Source organism: Dasypus novemcinctus, chromosome 3, assembly GCF_030445035.2.
Source record: "Dasypus novemcinctus isolate mDasNov1 chromosome 3, mDasNov1.1.hap2, whole genome shotgun sequence".
In the NCBI taxonomy this organism is placed as follows: Eukaryota; Metazoa; Chordata; class Mammalia; order Cingulata; family Dasypodidae; genus Dasypus; species Dasypus novemcinctus.
Genome location: NC_080675.1, coordinates 51,374,798 through 51,400,209, shown reverse-complemented (window position 1 = coordinate 51,400,209; position 25,412 = coordinate 51,374,798). Strand labels below are relative to the sequence as shown.

At 42.0% G+C, this 25,412-nt stretch overlaps 1 protein-coding gene across 1 annotated transcript; it reads right to left on the bottom strand.

Annotated features, from left to right (window-relative positions):
• Positions 1-15,080: 15,080 nt before the first annotated feature.
• GPR135 (G protein-coupled receptor 135) lies at positions 15,081-16,692 on the bottom strand (the record flags this gene model as incomplete). The annotated part of the gene is made up of 1 exon (XM_004452485.5): positions 15,081-16,692. A coding segment is annotated over one exon (1,512 nt), but the record flags the coding sequence as incomplete, so codon positions are not given.
• Positions 16,693-25,412: the final 8,720 nt, after the last annotated feature.

The window sequence follows — 25,412 nt, the reverse complement described above, 5'->3', positions numbered from 1 at the left end:
CAATTGCTTGAGCCACATCCACTTCCAGGTAGTAATATTTTGATGATATTCTTTCATAATCTGTAACAAATATTCCACAGACTGCAAGGTGTTGGGAAACAGTCACGTATGGGAATTTTGCACATTATGCATGACTGTTTTGTAAGCTCACAACTTCTCTAATAAAACAAACAAACAAACAAATAAACAGCAACAACCAAAAACACACACAAACAAACTGTGAGCTAATAAATTTCTATTGTTTAAGCTGACCCATTGCATGGTATTTGCTGTGATAGCCAAGGAAACTAAAACACTAACTCTTTTCTCCAAAGGAGTAGCTCAATTTTTAATGGAGCCAGAGAGGAACTTCATTCCTGAAGACATACCAGTTTCCCCACAATCAGGGAAGATATATTTTTAGCCAGGATACACAGAAGAATACATTGGAAGTATAGAACCAGTGTCAGTGATTATGCTATAGTGGTTGTTATATATTCTGACTATCATACCTACAGTTTGATCTTTTAAAGCTAAGTAGCAGATACACAAAATTGTGATGACTTTTTGGCATCAAAGGAAAAGAACCAATCTGGAAGCTATTTAGAATTTATTTGACAATATTGACCTTAAGTTCACTTCTACTATTGACTTAAATTGCTTTGGAACCAAAATGTATTTGATTTTTTTTTGACTGGCTGTCAGGTTATCTACTTCATGCTAAATCCAACATTCTGTATTTAGTTTCAGATTATTTTCATCTTGATTAAAAATGAAATTCACTCTTGATTTTGACTTTTTCCCCTCTGCACATTTCTCAGGAAAATTTTTGCAAACAGGCAGATGAAGTAGACTATATGGAATGAATAAATATATTTTTATCATCTCTCTTAAAACGTGTAGACATGTAGTAATAATAAAAATACACCAATTAAGGAAGCAAAGAAAAAATAAATTTAAATTGGAAAATATTTTTTGAGGCAGTGGTATATTTTCATAGTCCAGACTAGTTCTTTTCCATTTACTTGGGTTTATGGATAGAACTTACGGAAATGGGAAGAATAATGTAAAAAATAGAATGAACTAAGAATTTACTAGCAACCTAATTTACTTTAAAAAATTTTGTGCTTCCCCAAATCTATATGTCCCATCAGACATAAACAACTGTTTTCTACTAGGGACCAACAGAGTATGGCACACAGTAGATGCTCAATAAATACATGACAAACTAATAAATGCGCAAAGTTTTTATTGCTCATCTGATATTCCACAATTGCGACCTACTTCTATCCCTTCCTTTTCCCTTCTTTTACTATTCTCTTCACCAGCCTCCCCATCTTTTACTATTCTCTTCACCTTCTTCACCAGCCTCCCCATCTTTCCCTCTCTTTCTCTCTCTTTAGTCTCTGCTCTAGTTTTCCCATCACTTCTTTTACCCTACCCCTCCTTTAAAAGAAAGTCTCTCAGGAAGCGGACTTGGCCCAGTGATTACGGTGTCTGTCTACCACATGGGAGGTCCACGGTTCAAACCCCAGGTCTCCTTGACCCGTGTGGAGCTGGCCCATGCGCAGTGCTGATGCGCGCAAGGAGTGCCATGCCACGCAGGAGTGTCCCTGCGCAGGGGAGCCCCATGTGCAAGGATTGTGCCCCGTAAGGAAAGCCGTCCAGCGCGAAAGAAAGTGCAGCCTGCCCAGGAATGGCACCGCACACACGGAGAACTGACACAACAAGATGACGCAACCAAAAGAAACACAGATTCCTGTGCCGCTGACAACAACAGAAGTGGACAAAGAAGAACATGTAGCAAATAGGCACAGAGAACAGACAACTGGGGCTGGGGGGGAGAAGGGGAGAGAAATTAATAAATCTTTAAAAAAAAAAAGAAGGTCTCAGCAAGAAGTTTAGGAGCCACTCAGGTTTGGATACTGAGCAAAAGCTGGTACTTTCCTACCAATGGGCCTTTTTTATCTAAGATTTATTTTATTTATTTATCCCACCCCCCTCATTTGTGGTCACTGTCTGCTATCTGGGCCCATTTGCTGTGTGCTCTCTGTGTCTGCTCATATTCTCTTTAGGAGGCACTGAGAACCAAACCTGGGACCTCCCACGTGGAAGAGAGGCCCTCAATCACCTAAACCACCTCAACTCCCTGGTTTGTTGTATCTCTCACTGTCTTTCCTCTTTGTGTTTCTCTGGTTGTATCGTCTTGCTGTGTCAGCTTGCCATGCCTGCCCATTGTACCAGCTTGCCTTCTCCAGGAGGCACCAGGAATGGAACCCAGGGCCTTCCATGTGGTAGGCAGAAGCCCAATTGTTTGAGTCACATCTGCTTCCCCCAATGGGTCTTTAAAGCCAATTCCTGAGACACTGAGGTTTCAAAGAGAGAAAGAGTATTATTGGTTGTGCAAGCAATGGAGCACATGGCCTTCTGACCCAAAACTGCCTCCTGATCTTCAGAAATTCTTATATTGTATAGCAACAGGTGCTAATGGATAATTGGAGTGGTGCTAGACACAATTTCCTTCATTAATAAACATTAACAGGTTGAACAAGCTGGGGGGGTAGACCCCAAACCAGGGAGAATTACAAAGTTACACCCATTTTCAGAGATCAGGGTTCTGAGATAGGAAAGTACAGTCACAAGGTTTTCCATAGGGATATTAAACAGAGGGAGGAGTCATTATCATCCCAATAGTGAGCATACACAAGGGCAGGTTAAGTCTAGAGTCAACTGGCTAGAGGGGGTGGGACCACTCTAGCCAGCCTTAGTAATTTAAGGTATTAACCTTTTGCTATTTTATAATATAAAGGCATCTATATAATGATTTGGTGATCGTAATTATTTGTTAATTGTTAATACTTGGATTCATTGTAAATGATCACGATAGGAGAGCAGAAAGCTTATATACAATTGAGTTTCCACGTCTCCTCAGCTGTTTTACATTTTTACCAAATTCAGGTAACAAACCCTGAATGACTTTGTTTAAGATGTAGAGGGGGTGTGTAGAGAGAGCAAAATTGCATGGGTGTCACATGTAATTAAACCAAGAAATCCACAACTGAAAAATATCCCATCCTGCTTTTGTCTAATTGTGTACCATTCCTAAAGAGAGTTGCACTGTTCCCAGCTCCCAGAAGTAGTCTTTCTGATGGATGATCTGTGTTAGCCTTAATAAAACTAACTTTCCAAAGACAGAAGTAGGAGAACTTTTTCTTTCCTCTAAAGAAGTGGATTTGTATGCAAGTTTAGAGCAATCAAAGCAAGCGTTAATGTAATCTGCTGCTTTTCCTGTGGGAAAGAAAGGATGGGCTTGAACGGGTGTGGTGTGCTGGCAGAGGGGAAGAAGGTGGAGTTTTCAGGCAGCCCGAACACCCCCAAGAAACGGAGATCTTCCAGGTCCACAAGGGAGATCAGATCCGTGAGTCTTAGAGAGTTCATGATTATTTGCCTCAGGCTTCCCTGTTTAGTTTTGTTTTTCCACTAGGTTTTGTCTGTTAGAGAGACCAGGTAGGTACGGTCTTGACCTTTATGAAAAGTAACTAGACATTTAAGAGCTAGTTGCTTTGGTGTCCCATAATCATTTAAAAATAGATCACAGTCAACTTCACACTTAATTTCAAGCATAACATTGATCCTTAAATCCAACCTGACTGGAAAAATAGAGATGCGCTAAGGGATTTAGATAATTCCTTCTGTGAACTCCCGGTCGTTTCACCTAGCCTCCTCCTCCCTCTCAGACTCCCACATCTCCATCCCACCTATCATTCTCCTCATCCACATCTGCTCTGGGTTCCCAACAGTTCTGCTGTTGTTTTCCCATGTCATCTTGGACAAGTGACTTCACCCCTTTCAGTTTTTTTCATCTGTGGAAGGGGAATAGTAATAGCTAGCCATAAACATGAAGTCAATGAAATAATATAAGCAAAGGTTATAATTCAGGTACTTATTCTAAAGAAGAAAAAAAAATCTCAGGAGACTAAAACTCCCAAACTACAAACTTAATTCTATTTTCTTATGTAAGAAATTTGCTTTATTTCTCAGTTGTCCTGACATCATCTATTCACACATTATATATTATGAAACCAATTATTTAAACATAAAGTTCATTGAACATAGATAACTCTAAAGTTATATTTATTCTAGTTCTTTTTTCGGAGAATTGAGAAAACAAGTGAAAAATTTAGTTCTAATATACATTGCAAGAGCTTTAATTATAATTAATGTTTACATTTAGTCTGTATTTCCTGTTTAATTACTTCAAATAAAGTTTGTGACCATTTAGAAATATTATTCCCAATATCTTAAAATAGAGCATCAACAAATAAGAAATATCCACTGTTTTAATTTTTTTAAAGTGATATTAAAATAATGCAATGGCTATATGTGTTATTGATTCGGCAAAGAAGTATTAAACAGGTAAACTTTTAGCCAAAGTTTAATCTTCTCTATTCTTTGACTTGGAAAACTAAAACAGAATCTATGTGACAACTCTTGAACTAAATGCAATAATTGAAGGGTAAGGAAATTACTTTTTATTATAATTACCAACCCTCTACCTTCCCTCCCCTGAAAAAAGGAAACTGTATTTTTCTGTATACTCAGTTTAGTTTAGATTATGGATTTAACATATATCTTTGCCTTAGCTTTGCATAGCACTAAGATGATACATGACTTTTTTATATGATGAGAGAAAAAAGGCAATCAATAAGAATTTTAAAGCCTTTAAGGATTATGCAAATTTAATGCACCACAACATGCTGCCTTCAAAAATGGTTGAAGATTTTCCCTCTTTGAAAATTGTTGTACTTGATAGTAGAGCCTCCTTGTGGGGAATTAGTAGTATTTCAGGCTTTCTAATTGAAAAGTGAAATGCCCTTTTAATTCCTCCCCTTCACAATGGGAGCATGTGTAGAACTACCAAGAAAATAAACACTGGTCTGTGGACCCTTGACTTCCATGAATCAGCAGCAACGTATTGACCCCTAGGAAGTAGCGAGTGAAGTGCTCCTCTTCTTTGGTCTGTAGTCCTGGTAGCGAAAAGTAAAGCAGCCTTAAACTTCCTTCCACTCCAATTGATTAGATTCTTCGGAGAGAGAACAACAGGTTAACTCAGAATTGTTTACTTTTAAACGGTCCATGTAGTTGGACCTTTTGAACATATTAACTTAGGCGTATGTTTCTTTTATCTGAAGCTAGTGGATTTATTTTTTTACTTTTGACCAGAGAACATATTCCTCTGAGAGGAAAGGTGGCCTTATCCAACAAAGCTCCATGGTCTGGGAGAGATAAGCTAGCCAGCTCACCTTTGTGGATGAATAGGATGACAAATGTTAGAATCTGGTGCCTTTTGCTTTCCTAACCAGTGATAGTACCCAGCTGAAGGAGGAACAACAGAACCAAGGGAGTGGTGCTTTGAGATTGCCTTCTGTTGCTTCACTCATATGTGGAGAGGATACAACACAGCATTGGATGTAAAAACAATCTGAATCCAAGAGGGAGGGGAAACATAACCATATGGTTAGAAATAAAGATAGGACTGACTTAGGACTTAAAGGAATGTTCTCTAGGATTTTTTAAAAACTAGTTAAATGGAGGGAGGGGGTGGAGCCAAGATGGCTCAGAGTAAGGCGCTCCTGGAGTCAGCTGGTGAAACAGGGCAGTTGGTGGTCACCCAGAGCTACCTAAAGCACCTTTTGGAGGACCCAGAGACGAGAGGAATATCCTGCAACATCCTTGACAGTGTGGAAGGAGGAGACTGCCCATCTGCACAGAGGAATCAGGAGTAGAGCACTCCATGCCGCGGAGGTCGGTGCCCATGAGATGCAAGCTGCCTCGGGAGCTATTCTGCAGTTGGAGTTGGAAGTTCCATTTCCCCCAGTAATAATAGGAGGAAAAGACGCTGTGACACCGACTTCAGCTACTGATTAGTGGATTCCGCGGACTGAAGTAGAATCCTAGGAACAACTAAACTTTGAGCCTGTCCAGGTCAGAGGGAAACTGGTAGCTGCCATTCTGACTCCGCTCCGGGCACAAGGGGAAGCGGCGCTGACTGAAAATTGTAGTGCTTTTGATTTTCAGTTTCTTTTCACCCAGGCTGGATTGCAGGTCTAGCCTAAACCCCAGTCCCACCTCCGGCAGAGAGGAAGCTGGGGGGACCTGCACCACCTCTCTGGGAAGCTGCAAACCATGCCGCAGAGGCTGGTGCCCATCCTATTCTAGGGTGCAAGCCGCCTCAGGAGCTATTCTGTGGTTGGAGTTGGAAGCTCCATTTCCCATAAATGGTGGAGGAAGAGACAGATGTCCACTGCCTCAGCTACTGATTAGCAGGCCAAAGTATAATCTTAGAGACCACTGGGGCCTGAGTGTGTCCAAGTGGGAAAGTCCAGTAGCTGCCATTTTTACTCCACCCCTGGCATGAGGGGGAGCCTGGCTGACTGAAATCCAGTGAAGTTAGGGACGGGCTTCTTTCCACCAAAATCAGACTGCAGCCCTAGCCTAGGCTCCAGCCCCACCTCCAGCAGAGAGGTAGCTGGTGGGACCTGTACCAGGCTCTCCAGGCAACTGCAAGTGCTCTCTCCTGCAGAGGCTGAATAGTTGGATACCTGGGGCTGCATCCCTGCAACCCAAGAGAATAGGAGAGGAGTTGGGTATCCTCAGCTTCTCCGAGCAATGGCAGGAGTTTTCAGCCCACACAGATCTGTTGAGTGCCTTTGAGCCCATCTCTACCTCTGTCCCCCCACAGGATAGGAAAGTTTTGGACTGCACAAGTCTGACTATTGGGCACCTGTGGCTCCACCTCCATCCCCTATAGGACAAGAGACTGACTGTGTTTGCCCAGCCTCTTTGGGTAACTGCAGGTACTTCTGGCCCACACAGCCTGGTCTGGTGAGTACTTGTGAATGCACCCTCACCTACCCAGTAGGAAAGAAGGGGGCTGATCTTTCCACAGCCTTTTTGGGCAATAGCAGAGCTTCAACCTGCATGGACTGTACTGTTGGATGCATATGAATCCACCCCTACCCCCGATAGGATAGGAGGGGTTTGGTGTCTCCATAGCCTCTCTGGACAACAGTGGGTACTTTCAGCCAACAGGGACTGAACTGTGGGGTGCCTGTAGATCCAACTGCATGCCTTGAGAGGATAGAAGGGGGCTGGTGTTTCCTCAACTTCTCCAGGCAAGGCAAGTATTCTTGACCTAAAGGGACTGAACTGTTGAGCACCCATAGAACCACCCCTACCATCCAATAGGATAGGAGGGGGCTGGTGCTTCCTCAGCCTCTCTGGGCAACAGGGGGTACTTTCAGCCTACAGGACTGAACTGTTGAGCATTTGTGGTTCTGTTCCCACCCCCTAAAGGGCAGAAGGGACAGTACTCCCTAAGCCTCTCAGGGCAACTGCAGGCATATGTGGCCGACAGAGATTAGATTGTTGGGCACTCCAGAGGGTCCATTCCCACTCCTAGCAGGGACAGAGTCAGTGATACATCAGTTTACCTGAGCAACTAGTCATTTTGGACCCACACAGCATAGATTGCTGACCAAAACTATAGCTCCATCCCTGCCTAAGGTAGGGGAGGAAGGAATGCGAAGCTTCATCAGTGTCTCCGGGTGACTAAAGACAGTCTTGTGCCCAACTGGGATTATTATATACAGCTACAGTTCAAGCTTCATCACTTCCTGGGGCAACGTGGATAGCTTCAGCTTCCATAGCTTACAGCACCAACTACATCCTTGGCTCCTACTACACAACCAGCAAGGGAGAAAAGATAAGAAATCCCTGAACTAAAGGGAGAAACTGCACCCAGAATAAATACATCTAGCAAACACCAACAAAAAATTACAATCCATACCAAGAAACAGGAAGAGATGGCCCAATTAAAGGAAGAAAATAAGCCTGCAGATGACATAAAGAAGTTGAGACAACTAATCTTAGATGTTCAAACAAAGCTCCTTAATAAATTCAATGAGATGGCTAAAGAAATTAAGGATATTAAGAAGACATTGGATGAGAACAAAGAAGAATTTGAAAGCATACATAGAAAAATAGCAGAACTTATGGGAATGAAAGGTGAAATAAATGAAATTAAAAATACACTGGAGGCGTATAACAGCAGATTTGAGGAAGCAGAAGAAAGGATCAATGAGCTCAAAGACAGGCATGAAAATCCCAGAGTGCCATTGCATCCAGTAAATAGGTCAATTATTTCATTCCCTCCAAGGCCAAGTGAAGGGAGTTGGTCTTCCCTTCTTTAACATAAACCTCTCAGAATGTTCTTTTGCTGTGTTTTCATCATTTTTTAAAAAGTAATACTATGCTTATTATAAAAAATACAATAAAGTGACTTTTTAACAACTGAAGAGCACCAATAATTATATTGCTTGATAAACATATTATTTGGTAATAATACTATTATATGGTAGAGGTCCTTCTAGATTTGTTTCAAGGGAAGTTTGTTTTACAAAAATGAGGTCACTCCTAACAAACTTTTATAATATGATTTTTCTTTAATAAAGCATTTCATAACAATAAATACAGATTTTCATAATAAACATCAGCATTTATTGACCATTTACTCTATGTAGACATCATGTGAAGTGTTTTATATGAATTATATAAATTACTCAATCTTTATTCCTAGGGCCACTTTTCCGACCTTGGCACTAGGAGGTGGATCCCAAGAGGGGAAAGGCAGTCTTCCTGAGAAGGTAGAGATCAAAGCTCAAGGTAGCCAAAGTGGCTGGAATTTGTGGACCAGGGTACCAGAAAAGAGGGAGAAATGTGATAGAAGGAGATAGAAATGTGCATGGAGGGTCCCTCATAGATCCTTGGTACAGACATACCTCCTTTTATTGTGCTTCTCAGAGACTGTGTTTTTTACAAATTGAAGGTTCGTGGCAATCTGCATCAAGCAAGTCTATTGGTGCCATTTTTCCAATAGCATGTTCTCATTTTGTGTCTCTGTGCCTCATTTTAATTAAGGTATGTACATTGTTTTTTTTTTAGACATAATGCCATTACACACTTAATAGACTACAGTACAGTGTAAATATAACTTTTATATGCACTGTGAAGCCAAAAAGATCATGTGACTCACTTTATTGCAATATTTGCTTCATTGTGGTGGTCTGGAACTAAACATTCAATAACTCTAGGGTATGCTTTCATAGGGCTAGGCTGCCTAGGTGTAGGAAAAAATATGAGGCCTAGGAGAAAGTGGTTACTGTAGGAATGAGTGATGAACAGAGATACCTAAAATTGCTCTGGCCTGGATGATGTTGGAGTTCTAGTTCAGCAAGAGTGGAGGAATCTCATTGAGCACATCAGCTATTCATATAAGACCACAGAAAGGCTATCCCTTGATAGTATATACCAAGCCATCAAATAAGAGCCATATCTAGGACTAAGAACAAAATAAAAATATAATGGTTTGAACAAAGAATAAAACCAAGCCTGAAAGGATCTAGACACAAAATCCAGATTCTTTACAATGTTCACAATGTCAAACATATAATAAAAGAAAACAAGACAAGAAAAAAAAAAAAACACACTAAATTCTGACCCATAATCAAGGTAAAAAAAAAAAAAGGGAAAAGCAGTTAAATAAATACAGACCCTAATATAATCCAGATGTTGGAAATAGAAGACAAAGACAGTTATTAGAACTATATTCAAAGACTTAAAGGAAAAGATGTGCATGAAATGTGAACAAACGGGGAATCTCAGTAAAGAATTAGAAACTCTACTTTCTTTTGTTTGTTGTAGGACTTCATACAAATGGAGTCATATAATGTGTGCCCTTTTGTATTTAGACTCTTCTTTTGGCAAAATTCCTGTAGCATTCATCTATGTTGAATGCATCAGTAGTTCTTTTACTGCAGAATAAAAAAGTGAGGTAGTTAGATGCTTACATTCAAATGTAGCATCACAGTGATTCTAATAGCTAAAAATACAGATTCATAAAAGAGTGTTTTTGCCACAATCCATTACCTCAAGAAATGTAGCAAATTCTGATGTAGTTTTCCAAATTGGTGAGTATTGCTTAATAAAATCCTATACAAAACAAATAATTTTTAAATTTACAAAGCAGTTGGATTTCTAAAAACTCCACTGTATATTAGAACCATGTTTAAGACACTATGTTCTGTGCAGAATGGAATAAAGTTATGAACTTACATAATTATGCACAAATTTTTCAGCTCTTTCAGTGTCTGGAGGGACATTTGAATGTTGTATGGGGTGTGGGTCAATTCTGCATTCAATAGAATCCTCCCATGCTTTTCTAGGTCCCCACTCAACAAATCCTAGTAACATGGTGACAACTAAAAATTTTCAAAATGCCCCTTAAGGAACATAATACCCTTATTGGTAAAAGCTACTCTCTGTCTTTTCATAAGTCTTAACAACTTTCAAATTCATATATATATATATATATATATATATATATATGTATATGTACGTATGTATTTTTTAATGTCGTGCTTGAAGAATGTGCTCAGGGTAAGCATAGTCTCTGCCCCCTCCCTACCTACATTTTTGGCAGTGCCACTTGGATTATAAATTACTCCTGGCAGATAACACAGAGACCACAGAAATAGACATTCTCCTGAGTACATGTAAAAGACTACCTGGAAACTCCAAAATCTTGGATGTTAAAAGGCCAGCTGAGAATCTTATTGAGGGTAAAGGGAATATGGAATGGGTAGTGGAAGAAGGTAGTGATAAATATGAACTTTGACCACGTGACCAGTTACAGAAACAAGGACTATAATGGTCATTAATATGTCTTCCTTGTTTTCATAAGAGTATGATTGTGTATGTACATAAAATGAATATTATTTTCTTCCCTTTTTTCCCTTGTTACATGACATAAGTTGTATTAGTTTCATGTAATATTTAAGGATGTCAAGTTTAAGAGTGAATATTACCCAAGGACTTCCAGCCTATTCTGGAGGGAATTAGTGTGTTTCCAGTTGAACACAGGACAGTTGAATATCATTAGGTGGTGATTTATATATATATATATTTATTGAAGTATATCACTCATACATAAACATATATGAACAAGAAGTATATAATAGTTGTGAACTTACAAATGTTTTCATCAACTCTATACATTTCCACACTTTTACAGTAAAGTTAATTAAAACTTCTATATACACTAAGCATCAATAGTACATTTCATTTCTTCTCTTACCTCCTTTAAGAATCCACCACCTACCACCAGTTCTTGGTGTTTTCCTACATTTTCCTCTAGAAGATTTATGGTTGATTTTATTATTATTTTTATTTATTTTTTATTTATTTCTCCCCCCTTTCCCCCCACCCCCAACCCGAGTTGTCTTGGTTGCTTTTATATTTAGGTTTTTGGTTCAAACCTAGGTTTGGTTCAAACCTAGGGTTATACTTGACCCAGTCGAATCTACCAATCAGTAGCTGAAGTTGGTAGCCAACCATCTCTTCCTCCCTTATTTCTAGGAAATGGAGCTTCTAACTCCAGGCGCAGAATAGCTCCTGAGGTGGCTTGTGCTGCGTGAGTAAGATGATCACCAGCCTCTATTGTATGGCCTGTATTTTCCTGGGGAGGCTGGTGCAGGGCCCCTAGGTTTCTCCCTGCTGGAGGTGGGGCTGGGTCTTAGGCTAGAACTGCAATCCTATCTGCGCGGAAAGAAACTGGTCCTTACCAGTACTGTGATTTTCAGTCTGTACTGCTCCACCTCATACCCGGGACAGCATTAAAATGGTGGCTACTGGACTCTTTCCAACTTGAAGATACAAACTTTAGCTGCTCTTAGGATTGTACTTCAGCCAGCCAAATTTACTAATCAGTAGCTGAAGTTGGTACCCAACCATCTCTTTCTCCCCTGTTTTTGGGGATTGGAGTTTCCAATTCCAGCCACAGAATAGCTCCCAAGGCAGCTTGTGCTATCAGTGAAGGGTGGGCACTGCCCTCCATGGCGTGGAGTGCTCTCTTTATAACTCTTCTCTGCAGATGGGCAGTATCTTCCTTCCAATCTTTCAAGGATGTTGCCAGATGTTCTTCTGGTCTCCTGGAGCCCCCAAACAGGTGCTTTAGATAGCTCTGGGTATTACTAATTGCACTGTAGCACAAGGTGACTCTAGGAGCTCCTTTCTCTGCCATCATCTTGCTGGTTGTACAGTACACTGTATGGGGGTAGTAGCCTCTGGTCTTCTCAACTTATCTCTCCTGGTGTGGAACTTCTGCCCTACAAATGAGCTGGGGCAAGGACAATCAGGGCCCCAGTATTTTCAGTGTGCTGTGTCTGAGGTAGAACCTTTTCTATGAGTGAGGTCTGGGTGGAATAAGGAAGCCCTCAACCTCTTGGCCACACTCACCTGGAATTTATGCTCTGCAACTTACCACTGAAGAGATAGGGTAGGACTTTGTTTTCTGCCTCAAAATCCTGCATGCCCTAACCTTATCATTTCCAACCTCACAGATTTTCCCTTCATAACCAGGAAGATTTATTCCATGCCATATTGTAGCAGTTTGTTATTGTTTATGAATTCCAAAAATAGACATTGGATTATGTTTGTAAACTGGTCTGAGGATTCACTTTTACTTGATTAAATTTGATTGGGCCACATCAGTAGGGCATTGAGTCCCTGATAAAAGACATGGCAAAGGACAGAGTTGGGAGTTTTGGATGCTGGAACCCCGGGAAGTAAAAACAGGAGAAGAACACAGAGGAACAGAGATGGCTCCTTACGCATGGCAGAGGCCACAGGAAGAGAGACAAGCAGTTAGCCTGATAGTTCACAGCTGGCTTTGTCGAGGGAGCAGAGCAGCTGAGCCCTGAGAGTATCTAGCCCTGGGAAGAGAGACAAAACCTAGAGAGTTTGATGGCCTACAGCTGCTATTGGAAGAAGCTGGGACCATGGAGCCTTAAGAGGAAGAGGAAGGCTGAACGTCAGCAGCCATCTTGTTCCAACACGTGGCAACAAACTTTAGTGAGGGAAGTAATTTATGCTTTATGGCCTGGTAACTGTAAGCTTCTACCTCAAATAAATACCCTTTATAAAAGCCAACTGATTTCTGGTATTTTGCATCAGCACCCCTTTGGCTAATACATTTACGTTTTTTTTCTTCTTTTCTTTTAAATTTTACATTAAAAAAATGAGGTCCCCATATACCCCCCACCCACCCACCCCACATCATGCTTGCCTCCATCATCTAAGATCTCTAATTCTCTTTATTCACAGTGGCTGAATTCCTATTCTATGATACCGTTTGTAATTGGAAGAATATATGACTTGTCCCTAAATCCCAGACCAAACTTCCTTTTCTTACAATGTCACAAAATGCATTTATTTTGCCTTTAACAGGCAAATATCACAGATATTTATTAAATGTTAGTTCAGTTGTGTTGTCTGTATATTTCTTATGATAATAAGTGCCTAGAGGGGAGAGATTATCTACTTTGTACTACAGTGAATGTGGAAAATATACAGAAATAATTTATAAACTTCTGATTGTGATGATGCCTTAAGGGGAAAAATTAAAACATCTTTAACTCTGACATCAATCATGTATTTTCATCTTCAATTACAAAATGATGTACACACCCATCACACAAACAAATACTAGTAAACATTTAAAGTTAATTTACAAGGAAAAATTGCTGGCTATTTCACAATGAAATCTTCAGATGATGGCTCACTTTGTTTTGTATCTAATTGAAATTACTTATTCAATCAAGGCTGTGACATATTAAAGAAAAGAGGGGAAGGATGGAGGATAGGAAAGAAAGAAAATGCAAAACATTGTTTAATTTTTGAGTAAATGATTCTGTGTAGTGGCATTTAATGTGAGAAATTTCACATACACAAATCCTGAATTGTGCTTTTGAATTACTTTAACAATCATATTTGCTTTGCACATTTCTGAAAAAAATATTTTCAGCTTGACTGATGAACCACTCTCTTTGCCTATGTTGTTAATAACCTATTAGATATAATAATCCCACGACTATTTTTCCTTTCTAAAAACCACATTAAACAAGTCATGTCTATAAAGCAATAATACATTATTCCTTTAACAAACATATTCAGACTTCCAAATGTAGGAGCGTATGATCCTCTTGGAAAGTGCTATGCTTATTCCAACAATGCAGCCACTTTCCAAAATTATTTTAGAATTCCTCTTTGGAATCATTTTCAGTCAGTTATTAGCCACATAGAAAAGCCTATCTTGTTACTTATAGAGCTCTCATTTTTTTTATTTTTAAAAATGTGGCATCACTTATCTTTTTCAATCAACATGGCTTCAAATTACACTTTTGGATGCATCAATTTTGGAAAATCAAATTTACCTAAAAAAGATGAAGATTTTCCACTATGAAAGATACATATTTTTTTTTAAGTGAAAGCATTCTTCAAGTGGCATCTGAAAATTATCAGAAACAAAAATAGGTTAGAGTAAGAATAAGGCCTTAAAGCTTTCTAAGGCAGATAATTTTGGTGGTAGGATGAGGTGAAAAGGAGATTTTTATATAAAAGACTGGAATACTTTTTTAAATAACCATTCTTTGTTGTATTTCTGTTTGCTCTTCAGAAACACAAGAATTTTATCTAGTAATAAACCATCTTTTCAAAATCCTAAAATTTCTTTAAATAGAATATGAATTTAAAATTTCCCGCAAAGATTATAAGGGAAATGGGGAGAAAGTGCACCAAAGTGTGTAGGATTAGAATTTTACCTCTCAACCTAAGCACCCAAAGCATGTATGTGAGATGCACATTTTAAAAATCTGAATTTGTTGAATGCTGGTGATTTAGAGGGACCTTCAGGCAGCTCTAAGTGCTTCTTTTTGTTCCTGAAACTATGCATTTGAACAAATATTGGTTACATTCACTAATGCTTGTTTCACAGTGTGATTTCTGTAATAAGAGCTTTTCAGTAATGTGTATTTTATTTTTTGTCATTTTTGGCACTGAACAGTTCACAATTTTAGCTGTGTCGCTTAAGCTTGTTTTAATTTTTGTATTTTACATTCCTTCTGGCACTTTTGAAGAAGGGAACATTGTCATTTATATTGTTGGGGGGGAAGTGGTAAGACTTCCTCCTGTCTCTTTGAGTTTTAAATGTTTGGCTTTATGAAATCCCTTGATCCTCCGAGGAATCCTTTATCAATAAATGAAGCCGGTGGAAATTTGCCTTCAGACTGTGAATCATAACCCTTCTTAAAGGCTCGTATCCCCGGCTTCTGATTTAGGCTCCTTGGCCATTGCTGCCACCGGCTCTGTTGGCCCCTCCCGGCAGAAAAGCACAACTGGATTTTTGCAGGCCCACATGGTCAAGTCCCCTCCGGCCCTGATGGCTGGATTGGAAGGGGGCAACCGGCTGCAGGCCCCCAGCCTGTTGGCATAGCGGTTACGGAGGCGATTGCGGCTTTGGACCTGGAGACCCAGGCCCTGGTTGGGTAGCAAAGCGTCCACATTCCTAGTCCTGTAGCCCTCTTCCCGGCTGCGCCCCAGGAGGGTCGAAATGTTGGGGTTGCGGATGGCATAGATAACAGGGTTGATGGCCCCATTGGCCCAGGTCAGCCACACAGCCAACACGTTGAGGAACGAGGCGTCCTTCGCGGCCTGCGACTGTCGGGTCGCCGTCAGCAGCACAAGGAAGCAGTAGGGCCCCCAGCAGCCGATGACGAAGAGGATCATGATTAGCACAGTGGTAGCGGTGCGCACCTCGCTGAAGAAGCGCAGCACGCGCGCGTAGGTGGTCATGGGTCGCACGCGCACGTCGGACAGGCGCACCGTCTTGCAGATGTGGTAGTGGCAGAAGCACATGAGCAGGAAAGGCAGCAGGTAGCAGGCCACCACCAGCGCCACGCTGTAGGCCGCGCCCAGTTGCGCAGGGTCAGGGGAGGTCCGGTACAGGCAGTCATGGAAACTTTGCGCTGCCGGAGGCTCCCGGGGCGACCCCAGCCGCTCCCAGGGCAAGGAGAAGCCCAGGGCCGCCAGCCAGGCGCCCCCCAGCAGCTGCAGTGCGCGGCGGCGGCCGATCTTCTCCCGGGGCGGCCGCACGATGGCGCAGTAGCGGTCCAGCGAGATGAGGGCGACGCTGAACGTGGACACGATGCCGAAGTAAGAGCTGAAGAAGCGGCTGGCGGCGCAGAAGGCGCGCCACGGCCCCGCGGCGGGCGCAGGCGCCGAGCCCCCGGGCGGCGTGAAGAGGTCCAGGAAGGCAGCGGGCAGACAGAGCAGCGCGGTGAGCAGGTCCGACAGGGACAGGGACAGGATAAAGGCGTTGGTGACGGTGCGGAGCTGCCGGTGCTTCACGATCACCCCCATCACCGCGCAGTTGCCCAGACTAGACAGCAGGAAAATGAGCAGGAGGACGAGCGCCTGGGCCGCCACCGCCGCCCCGTGCGACAGGAGCGGCGCCCCCTCCGGGCCCCGCGGCGGCCTCCCCGCCGCCCCCGCCGCCCAGTGCCCGCCGAGCGCGCCGCCAGCCCGGGCCGCACCGCTGCCGCCTTCGCGCTCGTCTCTCTGGTTCGCCAGCGCCTCGGCAGCCGCCGTCACCACGGTGTTGAAGGAGAGCACGGCCGCTGCCGCCGCGGAGGAAGTCCCGCCAGGCGTGACGGCCGCGGAGAGGGCGCCGGGGCGGGGGCTGCCCGGCAGGGCCATGCTCGCTGGTGGGCGGGCCGGCGGCCGCTGCTCCTCCGTGGGGCCCCGCGGCGGCCGCGGGTGTGTTCATCCCGCACCGGAGGGAGGCTGAGAGCTGGCTCGGGGCCCGGGGCAGCGACCGCTGCCAGGTGTCGGGTTGGTGGGAGTAGCGGTGGGCCCAGACCGCGTACAGCCTTTGACGTGCGTTCCACGCGTTGCCGTGGGAACCGCGTGTTTACGCAGGAGCGCGGGGCGGGACGCCGACCCCGTGCCCTCAAAAGCCGGCCCACCGCACCTCCATCCGCTGTTACTCAGGGGGTCTGGGCCCAGGGGAGTGGCAGGGACAGCTGCCTGGCGAGAGAAATCGGGACTCGCCCACTCACACGCTCTCTTGCTGGGTACAAATGTCCTGTGGGATGGCTTTTGATGGTGGTGGTGGGGTGCCTTGTTTCCTATGGGTGTTTTGAATTGGCATAGTCGGGTAAGAAAGGAATTTAGAACCTGGAATGAAAAAGTCTAAATCCTGGGTTCTTAAATTTGAGAGGCAGAATAATTTAAGCCAGTGGTTCTCAAACTTGAGGGTGCCTTAAGATTACTTAGGCAGAGTTTTAGATTCGCTAGGTCTGGGGTAGGACATGAAAATTTGTATTTCTAACAAGTTTTCAGGGATGCTGGTGTCCCAGGTCAGAACACCACACTTAGAGAACCACCTCATCTAGTGAGCTTGTTAAAAATGCAGATATCTTGGCCAAATCCCAGATTAACTGAGGATGGGTCAATCTCTCTAAATCCCGTTTAAGTTTCTGATGTAGATGATCGGAAGAACTATTAATAGAATATGGACCTTGGAGGCAGGAGGTCACCTTGTTTTCAAGGGCCTGGTCTTTAGGGTCATAACTGGCTAAGGCATTTGGGTGAGGGGAGAAGGGAGAAGAATTTATTCTTTGCCCTGTGCAGCCTTCCTCTGTTCTCTGAAATGTGCTGGAATTTTAGTCTAAGGTGCTGCCAGATCAGGTAGTCACTACAGATGCAGCTTCACGTATCTGTCTGTCTGTCTGGGACTTTAAGGAACAGAAAGGACTTAACTGTCCAAGAGATCACATCTCAAAATTTTGGACATGGCCTCCAACAGTGAGAAGTGTAATACAATTTCAGGCTAACCCTGAGCCCTTCTCTAAAGCAGTAGTTCACAAAGTGTGGTCCCTGGACTAGCCGCAGCAGCATCACTAGGAACTTATTAGAAAAGCAGTTGATATGTATCAATAAAATTGATTTGTTTAAAATAAAAAAGAAATGCAAATTATTAGGTCCTACCCCAGATTTACTGAATCTGAAACTCAGATTCATTAGGCCTGGGGTCCAATCAGTTGTGGGTTTGTTTTCTTTTTACCCTCCCTCCCTGCTGTTTCTTGCTGTCTAAGTCGGTTCACTGTGTGATCTTCTGTATTTATTTCTCTTTTTGTCTTCTCTTCTTTTTTTTTTTTAACCTCCTCTAGGATTCGCCAGGATTCCATCCTGGGGAACTGTGATGTGGAGAGAGGTTCCCTGTCACTTGTGGCACCTCAATTCCTGGTTTCTGTTGCATCTCACCTTGACTCTCCCCTTTGTCTCTCTTTTGTTGCATCATCATCTTGCTGTGTGATTTACTTGCGCAGGCACTGGCTCACTGTGCAGTCACGTTTGTTTGTTTTTTTACCAGGAGGCCCTAGGGATTGAACTGGGTCTTCCCATACGGTAGGTGGAAGCCCAATCTCTTGAGCCACATCTGCTCCCCACCAGATGTGTTTTAACAAATCCTCTGGATAATCCTGATACTTAGTCAAGTTTGAGAAACACTGCTCTAAAGAATTACCACTATAATTGCAGGACTTAGAATAAATATAAGTGCTTTTAGTGCTTATCTCAGTGATGAAAAATATCCTACTGGAAACTATAACATAAATAGAAGTACATTGGCATAAATAGAAGTACTTAATTAAGACAAACTAAGGGTTTCTCATCCTCAAGATTATTGACATTTTGGGTCAGATAATTCTTTCTTGTAGGGGGCTGTCTTATGTATTGTAGAATGCCCTATTGTAGGATGTCAGTAGCACCATCCCTAGTTGACATAATCTTTTCTGTGCTAGGTTTTAGGAAACAACAAATAAGGATCCCAGCCCAAGGAGGCATGCAGTCTTAGGCATAGACAAACACAAATATAATGCAAAGTAAGTGTTGTAAAAATATATACAAAGTCCTAACTTCTGAGGATAGCTGGTGAAGTTTTCGCAGAGGAGGTGATATTGGACTCTCCATAAAGAAGAAGAAAGGAGTAGGACAATTTGCAGTGCCTGGGACAGTGAAGAAACTTTCCTAGGGAAGAAGGGACATTTGGAGTTGTGTAAATGAGGGAATTCCAAAACAGGACACATGTGCAGAAAGGATGAGGGAGGCTCCTATGCTTTGTCTTGGAGCTCTTCTCCAAACTCATCATACAGATAAGGCCTGAAGGAGTGTACTTACACAGGTCACCCTATGAAGACTGGAAAATGTGTTTTCTTTCTTATTTTTTTTTAAATAGCTCTTGCCATTCAAAGAAAGCTCTGTCATAAGACTAACTGGATGGAAGTTTAAGGAACAGATGCCTCAGAGTCTAAATTCCAGCAATAACATACTAAAATATCAAAATGTCCAGGTTTCAACAAAATATTTCAAAACATACAAAGAAACAGGAGATGATGGCCCAAGCAAAGGAAAAGATTAAAGCAGTAGAAACCATCAGTGAGGAGGACCAGACCTGGGACATTCTAGACAAAAAAAAAAGACCCTAAATATGCTCAAAGAGCTAAAGGAAAACATGGACTAAGAACTAAAGGAAATCAGAAAAATGATAGATGAATAGAAGCAGAATATCAATAGAGATGAAAATTATGAAAAAGAACCAAACAGAGCTGAAGTCCACAGTAAAAGAAATTTTAAATTCCCTTGAGGGGTTCAACAGGAGATTGAAGCTGGAAGAAGAAAGAATCAATAAACTTGAAGATAAGGCAAGTGAAATCATCCACTCTAAAGATCAGAAAGAGGAAAGAATGAGGAAAAAAAAAAAATGAACAGAGCCTGAGGAATCTGAGGGACACAATCAAGTATTCCAATATATGCATTGTGGGAGTCCCAGAAGTAGTAAAAAGAGAGAAAGGGACAGAGATAATATTCAGAGAAATAATGGCTAAAAACTTCCCAAATAAATGAAAGAATGTGTATACACATACAAAATGCTCAGCAATTCTAAACAGGATAAACCCAAATAGACCCACACTATTCCATGTTATAGTCAAACTGTCAAATGCCAAAGATAGAGAATTCTGAAAACCATAGAGAGAAGCAATATGTTATATACAGAGGAGCCTCAATAAGATTAAGCGCTGCCTTCTCCTCAGAAACCATGTATGCAAGAAGGCAGTGGGAAGACAAAGTGCTAAGAACAAAAAATTGCCAACAAAGAATTATCCAGTAAACCGTGTTGTCTGTTTTAATTTCCTAGGCTGCTCAAGCAAATACCGTGAAATCAGTCAGGTTAAACAATGGAAATTTACTCACTCACTGAGACTGGGAAAAAGTCCAAATCAAGGTGTCATCAAGGCAATTCTTTCTTTGTGAACAATGGGCAGAAGGCTCACCCACTCCAAGCACCAATGCAGACTTAAACTTTTCACACACATAGGTAGGCCCGCTCTCTTGGTCCAAGATTCAGTCCAGACCCAACATGCCGTGGTTCTGTGCTTGAAGTGATTTTTCCTTCAATTTGTCTTTTCTCTGTCCTTTTTAGTACAGGCTAGCAGTGGTTCTGTTCATATAAATCTCACACAAAAAACCTCATTGGTGTTGCATGTAGTTTACAGAGGTCCATACCACCATCTGAAAGACTTTCCACAGATCCTTCCCGGATAACTGCATCTACAATCCTGGCTTGCACAGAAATGGCTGATTGGTTGCATGCTCAGTTCAACCCTCATGTGGAGCACTATTCTCTGGGACTTGCTTTTCAGGAACTCAGAATTTTCCAAACCATCTATTTCTGGTTTCTTTGTGCCCAGGAGTTCAGTTCTCAGTTTATCCAGTTCCTCTCACAATTTACTATAAGCTTCAAAGAGAAACCAGGCTCCACTTTCCATACTTAGCTTTGAAACGATCTCAGCTAAATATCCAAATTCATCACTTTCAAGTTGTGCCTTCCATCTAACATGGGAACTCAATTTTGCCAAGTTCTTTTCCACTTTAAACAGGAATTGCCTTTTCTCCAGTTTCCAATAACACATTCATCTTTTCTGTCTAGGGCCTCATCAGAAGTACCTTTAGCATCCATATTTCTCCCAACAAACAGTCTCTTCAAAGCAACCCAAGCCCTTTCTACCAAACACCTCACAATTCTTCCAGCCTCTACCCATTTTCCAATTCCAAAACCATTTCCGAATTTTTGGTATTTGCAATAGAAGTACCCCACTTTCCGGTACAAAAATCTGTTTTAGGTTTCTAGGTTGCTCAAGCCAATTCCATGAAATGGGTTGGGTTAAGGAAATGTATTCACCCACTGGTTGAGGCTGGAAAAAAAGACCAAATCAAGGTGTTATCAAGGCAATGCTTTCTTCCCAAATACTGTTACATTCTAGGGCTGGCTGCTAGTGATCTTTGGTCCATAGCATCTCTGTCACATGGCAAGGCACATGGGAACATTTCTCCTGGTCTCCCTTCTGTTCCAGGTTCGACTGATGTTGCTTCTTGTTTCTTGTAGCTTTTTCTCTTTGTCTGAATTTCATACAGTTTGCAAAGAACTCCAGTAATAGGATTAAGACCCATTCTTATTGGACTGCACCACACCTTAACTGAAGTAAACTCATAAAAAAGTCCTACTTACAATGGGTTCACACCCACAGGAATGATTAGATTTCAGAATATGTTTTTTGGGATATATATAGCTTCAATCAATCACACTTTCAAAAATGAGGGAGTAAATGAAGACATGCCCAGAAAAACAAAAGCTGAGGGTCTTTGTCACCCCTAGATGGGCTCTATAAGAAATGCTAAAGGGAGTTCTGCAGATTCAAAGGAAAGGACTCTAGACAATTGACTGAAACCACATGAGGAAATTAAGATCTCTGGTAAGAAAATGACATGGGTAAATATAAACATCAGTACTATTGTATATTTTATTTGTAACTCCACTTTTTAATTCCTGCCATATCTAAAAGGCAAATGCATAAAATGTAATGATAAATCAATGGTTTTAGACTCTAATGTATAAATATGTAATTTGTGGTGAGAATTACATAAAGGTAGGGGGACAGAGGGGAACAGGAACATAGCTTATGTATGCTATTTAAGTAATGTTGGTATGAAAGCAAATGAGATTGCTACAGATTTAGGATGTTAAATTTAAGCCCCATGGTAACCACAGAGAAAATATCAGAGAATATGCAAACTCATAGAGACGGTAAGTAGAATACAGGTTACCAGGGTTGGATGGCAGGGACAATGGGGCGTTAATGCAAAATGGGTAGGGTTTCTGTTTTGGGTGAAGGAAAAGTTCTAGTAATGGATATTGATGATGGTACTGCAACATTATGAATATGATTAATTCCACTGAATGGTTTGCTTGGGAGGCATGGCAGTTTGAGATTATTTTCTGGATCCCAAAAAGAGAAAGATTATGTTTGTAAACTAATCTATTTCTCTGGGTGTGATACCCTTTGATTGTATTAAATTCAGCTGAGGTGTCTTTGATTAAATTACCTGTTAAGATGAGGGCTTTTTTTGACTCAACCATGTCAGGAAGGCATGACTCAGGCTGAGTCCCTTCCCCCTTGGTGGGTCTGTTATAAACAGATACACAGACAGACATAAGAAGACACACAGAGAAAAGAACTTTGTATTTTTGATCCTGCCATGCGATTGAAAGGAAAAGACTCAAACAGCTTAAGCCCAGGGAGAAATGGACCATTTGCCTGATAGTTTACAGCTGACCTTGGAAAGAGAGCTGAGGCTGATACAGGAATCCTCAAGAGACAAGTCCTATGGCAGCCTGCAGCTGAGATCAGGAAGAAGTTGGGCCGGTGGAAATTCTCGAGAGGAAGCCCAGACGGGAAGGCTGAAACCCTGCAGAGATCGTTTGGCATCTTGTTTCAATACATGGCAGCTGACTTTGGTGAAAAAGTACCTCTTATGGTACCCTGAGTTAGACTTTCCAGGGCCTTGGGTCTGTAAGCTTTAACCCCAAATAAATACCCTTTAAAAAAGCCAACAGATTTATGGTACTTTGCATCAGCATCCTTTAGGTGACTAATACAGTCTGCTATGCCATAGACTGTCAGTGGCTTCTTGATTATTAGAAAGAGAGTCAGTGTCCTTGAATCTAATCAGAGTAGAGAGCCAATTGCAAAAATCCCAGAGCCAATTCAGAAATCCCATTTTTAAGAGTCCATTTCTCAAGAACCCCAATCCTGGTACCAAGCTCTATTAAGGTTTTCTAGGGAAACAGAACTGACAGGAGGCATCTGTAAATAGTATGAGATATAAAATTGTCTCATGTGACTGTGAGGATGCACAAGTCCAAGTTCCACAAGGCATTTGGGGTCCGATGAAGGTCCTTGATGAGTTTCCAGGAGACACTGGCTCTTTAAAGTAGAGATGGGAGGTCTCTCTCTGAATGCTGAAATCACTTCCCCTTTTAAGGCCCTCTGCTGATGAGACATCATTCATTGCTGACAGCAATTTCCTTAGTTGATTGTAGATGTAACCAGCCAACCATGCAATGAACTCACTGATGATTAAAGTCCATGAAATGTCCTTATATTTCAATTAGCCCAGTGCTGTTTTGATCAGACAACTAGGCACCATTACCTGGCCAAGTTGACATATTAGCCCAACCATCACAGAAGGGATTGGAATGAGAGATTTATGTTTTATTTATATATATTTCCACAATTAAAAAGGAAAAGAAAAACTGAAGCAATAATAACTAAATGCAATATATGATATTGAATGGGACCTAAGAATAGAGGAGAAAATGCTCAAAAGGGCATTATCAGGACATAAGAAAAAATTGGAATATAGAATGTAAGCTGTATATCAATGTTAAATTTCTTGAACTTGATAACTGCACTTAAGGTAATTGCATGGGTGGGTATTCTTGTTTGTAGGAAATATGCATGGAAGTACTGTGTTCAGGGAATAGAAGTTAGATGGATGGTTGGATAGGTTGCATAGATAGAATGGTGCAGCAGAGGTGGCACAATGTTGAAGTTGGTGGATCTGGGTATCTGGGGGGAGGTATGCTGGCATTCTTCTGTATGGGGTTTATATTATTTTGTAACTGTCCTTTATTTTTGTTATTATTTCAAAATAGAAAGATAAAAAAATCCTTGCATGCCTTACATGAAGATTGAATATCAAGGAGATAAGGACACTTGCCACTGAACGATTTAAGCAAGGAAGGGCCATGATCAGAAAGACAAGAATAGCCTCACACTCTCCTGGTTTTCCTCCTTCCTTGTTGGCCTCAGTCTCCTCTGCCAGTTCATCCTCTTCTACTTACCTAGTCTTTAAAGGCAAGGCCTAGCCTTCAGCTCCTCAACTTCCACCCTCATTTCTCTCACACCCAGGACTTCTAAATCAATCTATGTATTCATAACTTGAAATTATATCTTTAGCTCAGACCCACATATCTTGCTACTTGCTATTTGTAGTGACAAAGAGATTTTGAGGAGATACTGTATAGGTTAGAGTTCTTTGCATATAAGCAACAGAATCTGACTCTGGCTCATGTAAGCAAGAAAGGAATTAACTGGAAGGATGGGGGAGTTTAGATTACATAAGGACAATCTAATGGCTAGCTCCAAGGACAAGAAAAGTCAGGTCAACTCTGGGGTTAGAATGAGCAGTGACTAATTGAGGGTGATCTCCAGGGCACCATTGGAATAAGTCTGTTTCAACCATTTTTCAGACCTTGTATTAGTCAGTCAAAGAGGTGCTGATGCAAAATACCAGAAATTGGTTGGTTTTTATAAAGGGTATTTATTTGGGGTAGGAGCTTACAGATACCAGGCCATAAAGTATGTTACTTCCCGTTCACCAAAGTCTATTTTCATGTGTTGGAGCAAGATGGCTGTCAACGTCTGTGAGGGTTCAGGCTTCCTGGGTTCCTCTGGGCTTAGCTCCTCTGGTTTCTCCACGAGGTCAGCTGTAGACTATGAGGCGAATGGCTCTGTCTCTTTCCCTGGGGCTCCAGCTTAAGACTTCAGCATCGAACTCCAATATCAAAACTCCAACATTAAGAACCCTCAACGCTGTCCTCTGTCATGCCTTTTATCTGTGAGCCCTAATGACATGGCCCATTCAAGGCCCTAATCATAACTTTTTTTTTAAGCCTTTTTTTAAAGATTTATTTATTTCTCTCCCCTTCCCCCCCACCCTGGTTGTCTATTCTCTGTGCCTATTTGCTGCATCTTCTTTGTCCACTTCTGTTGTTGTCAATGGCATGGGAATCTGTGTTTCTTTTTTTGTTGCGTCATCTTCTTGTTGTGTCAGTTCTCCGTGTGTGCGGCACCATTCCTGGGCAGCTGCACTTTCTTTCGTGCTGGGCGGCTCTCCTTGCAGGGTGCATTCCTTGTGCGTGGGGCTCCCCTACGCAGGGGACACCCCTGCGTGGCATGGCACTCCTTGTGCACATCAGCACTGCGCATGGGCCAGCTGCACATGGGTCAAGGAGGCCCAGGGTATGAACTGCGGACCTCCCATGTGGTAGACAGATGCCCTAACCAGTGGGCCAA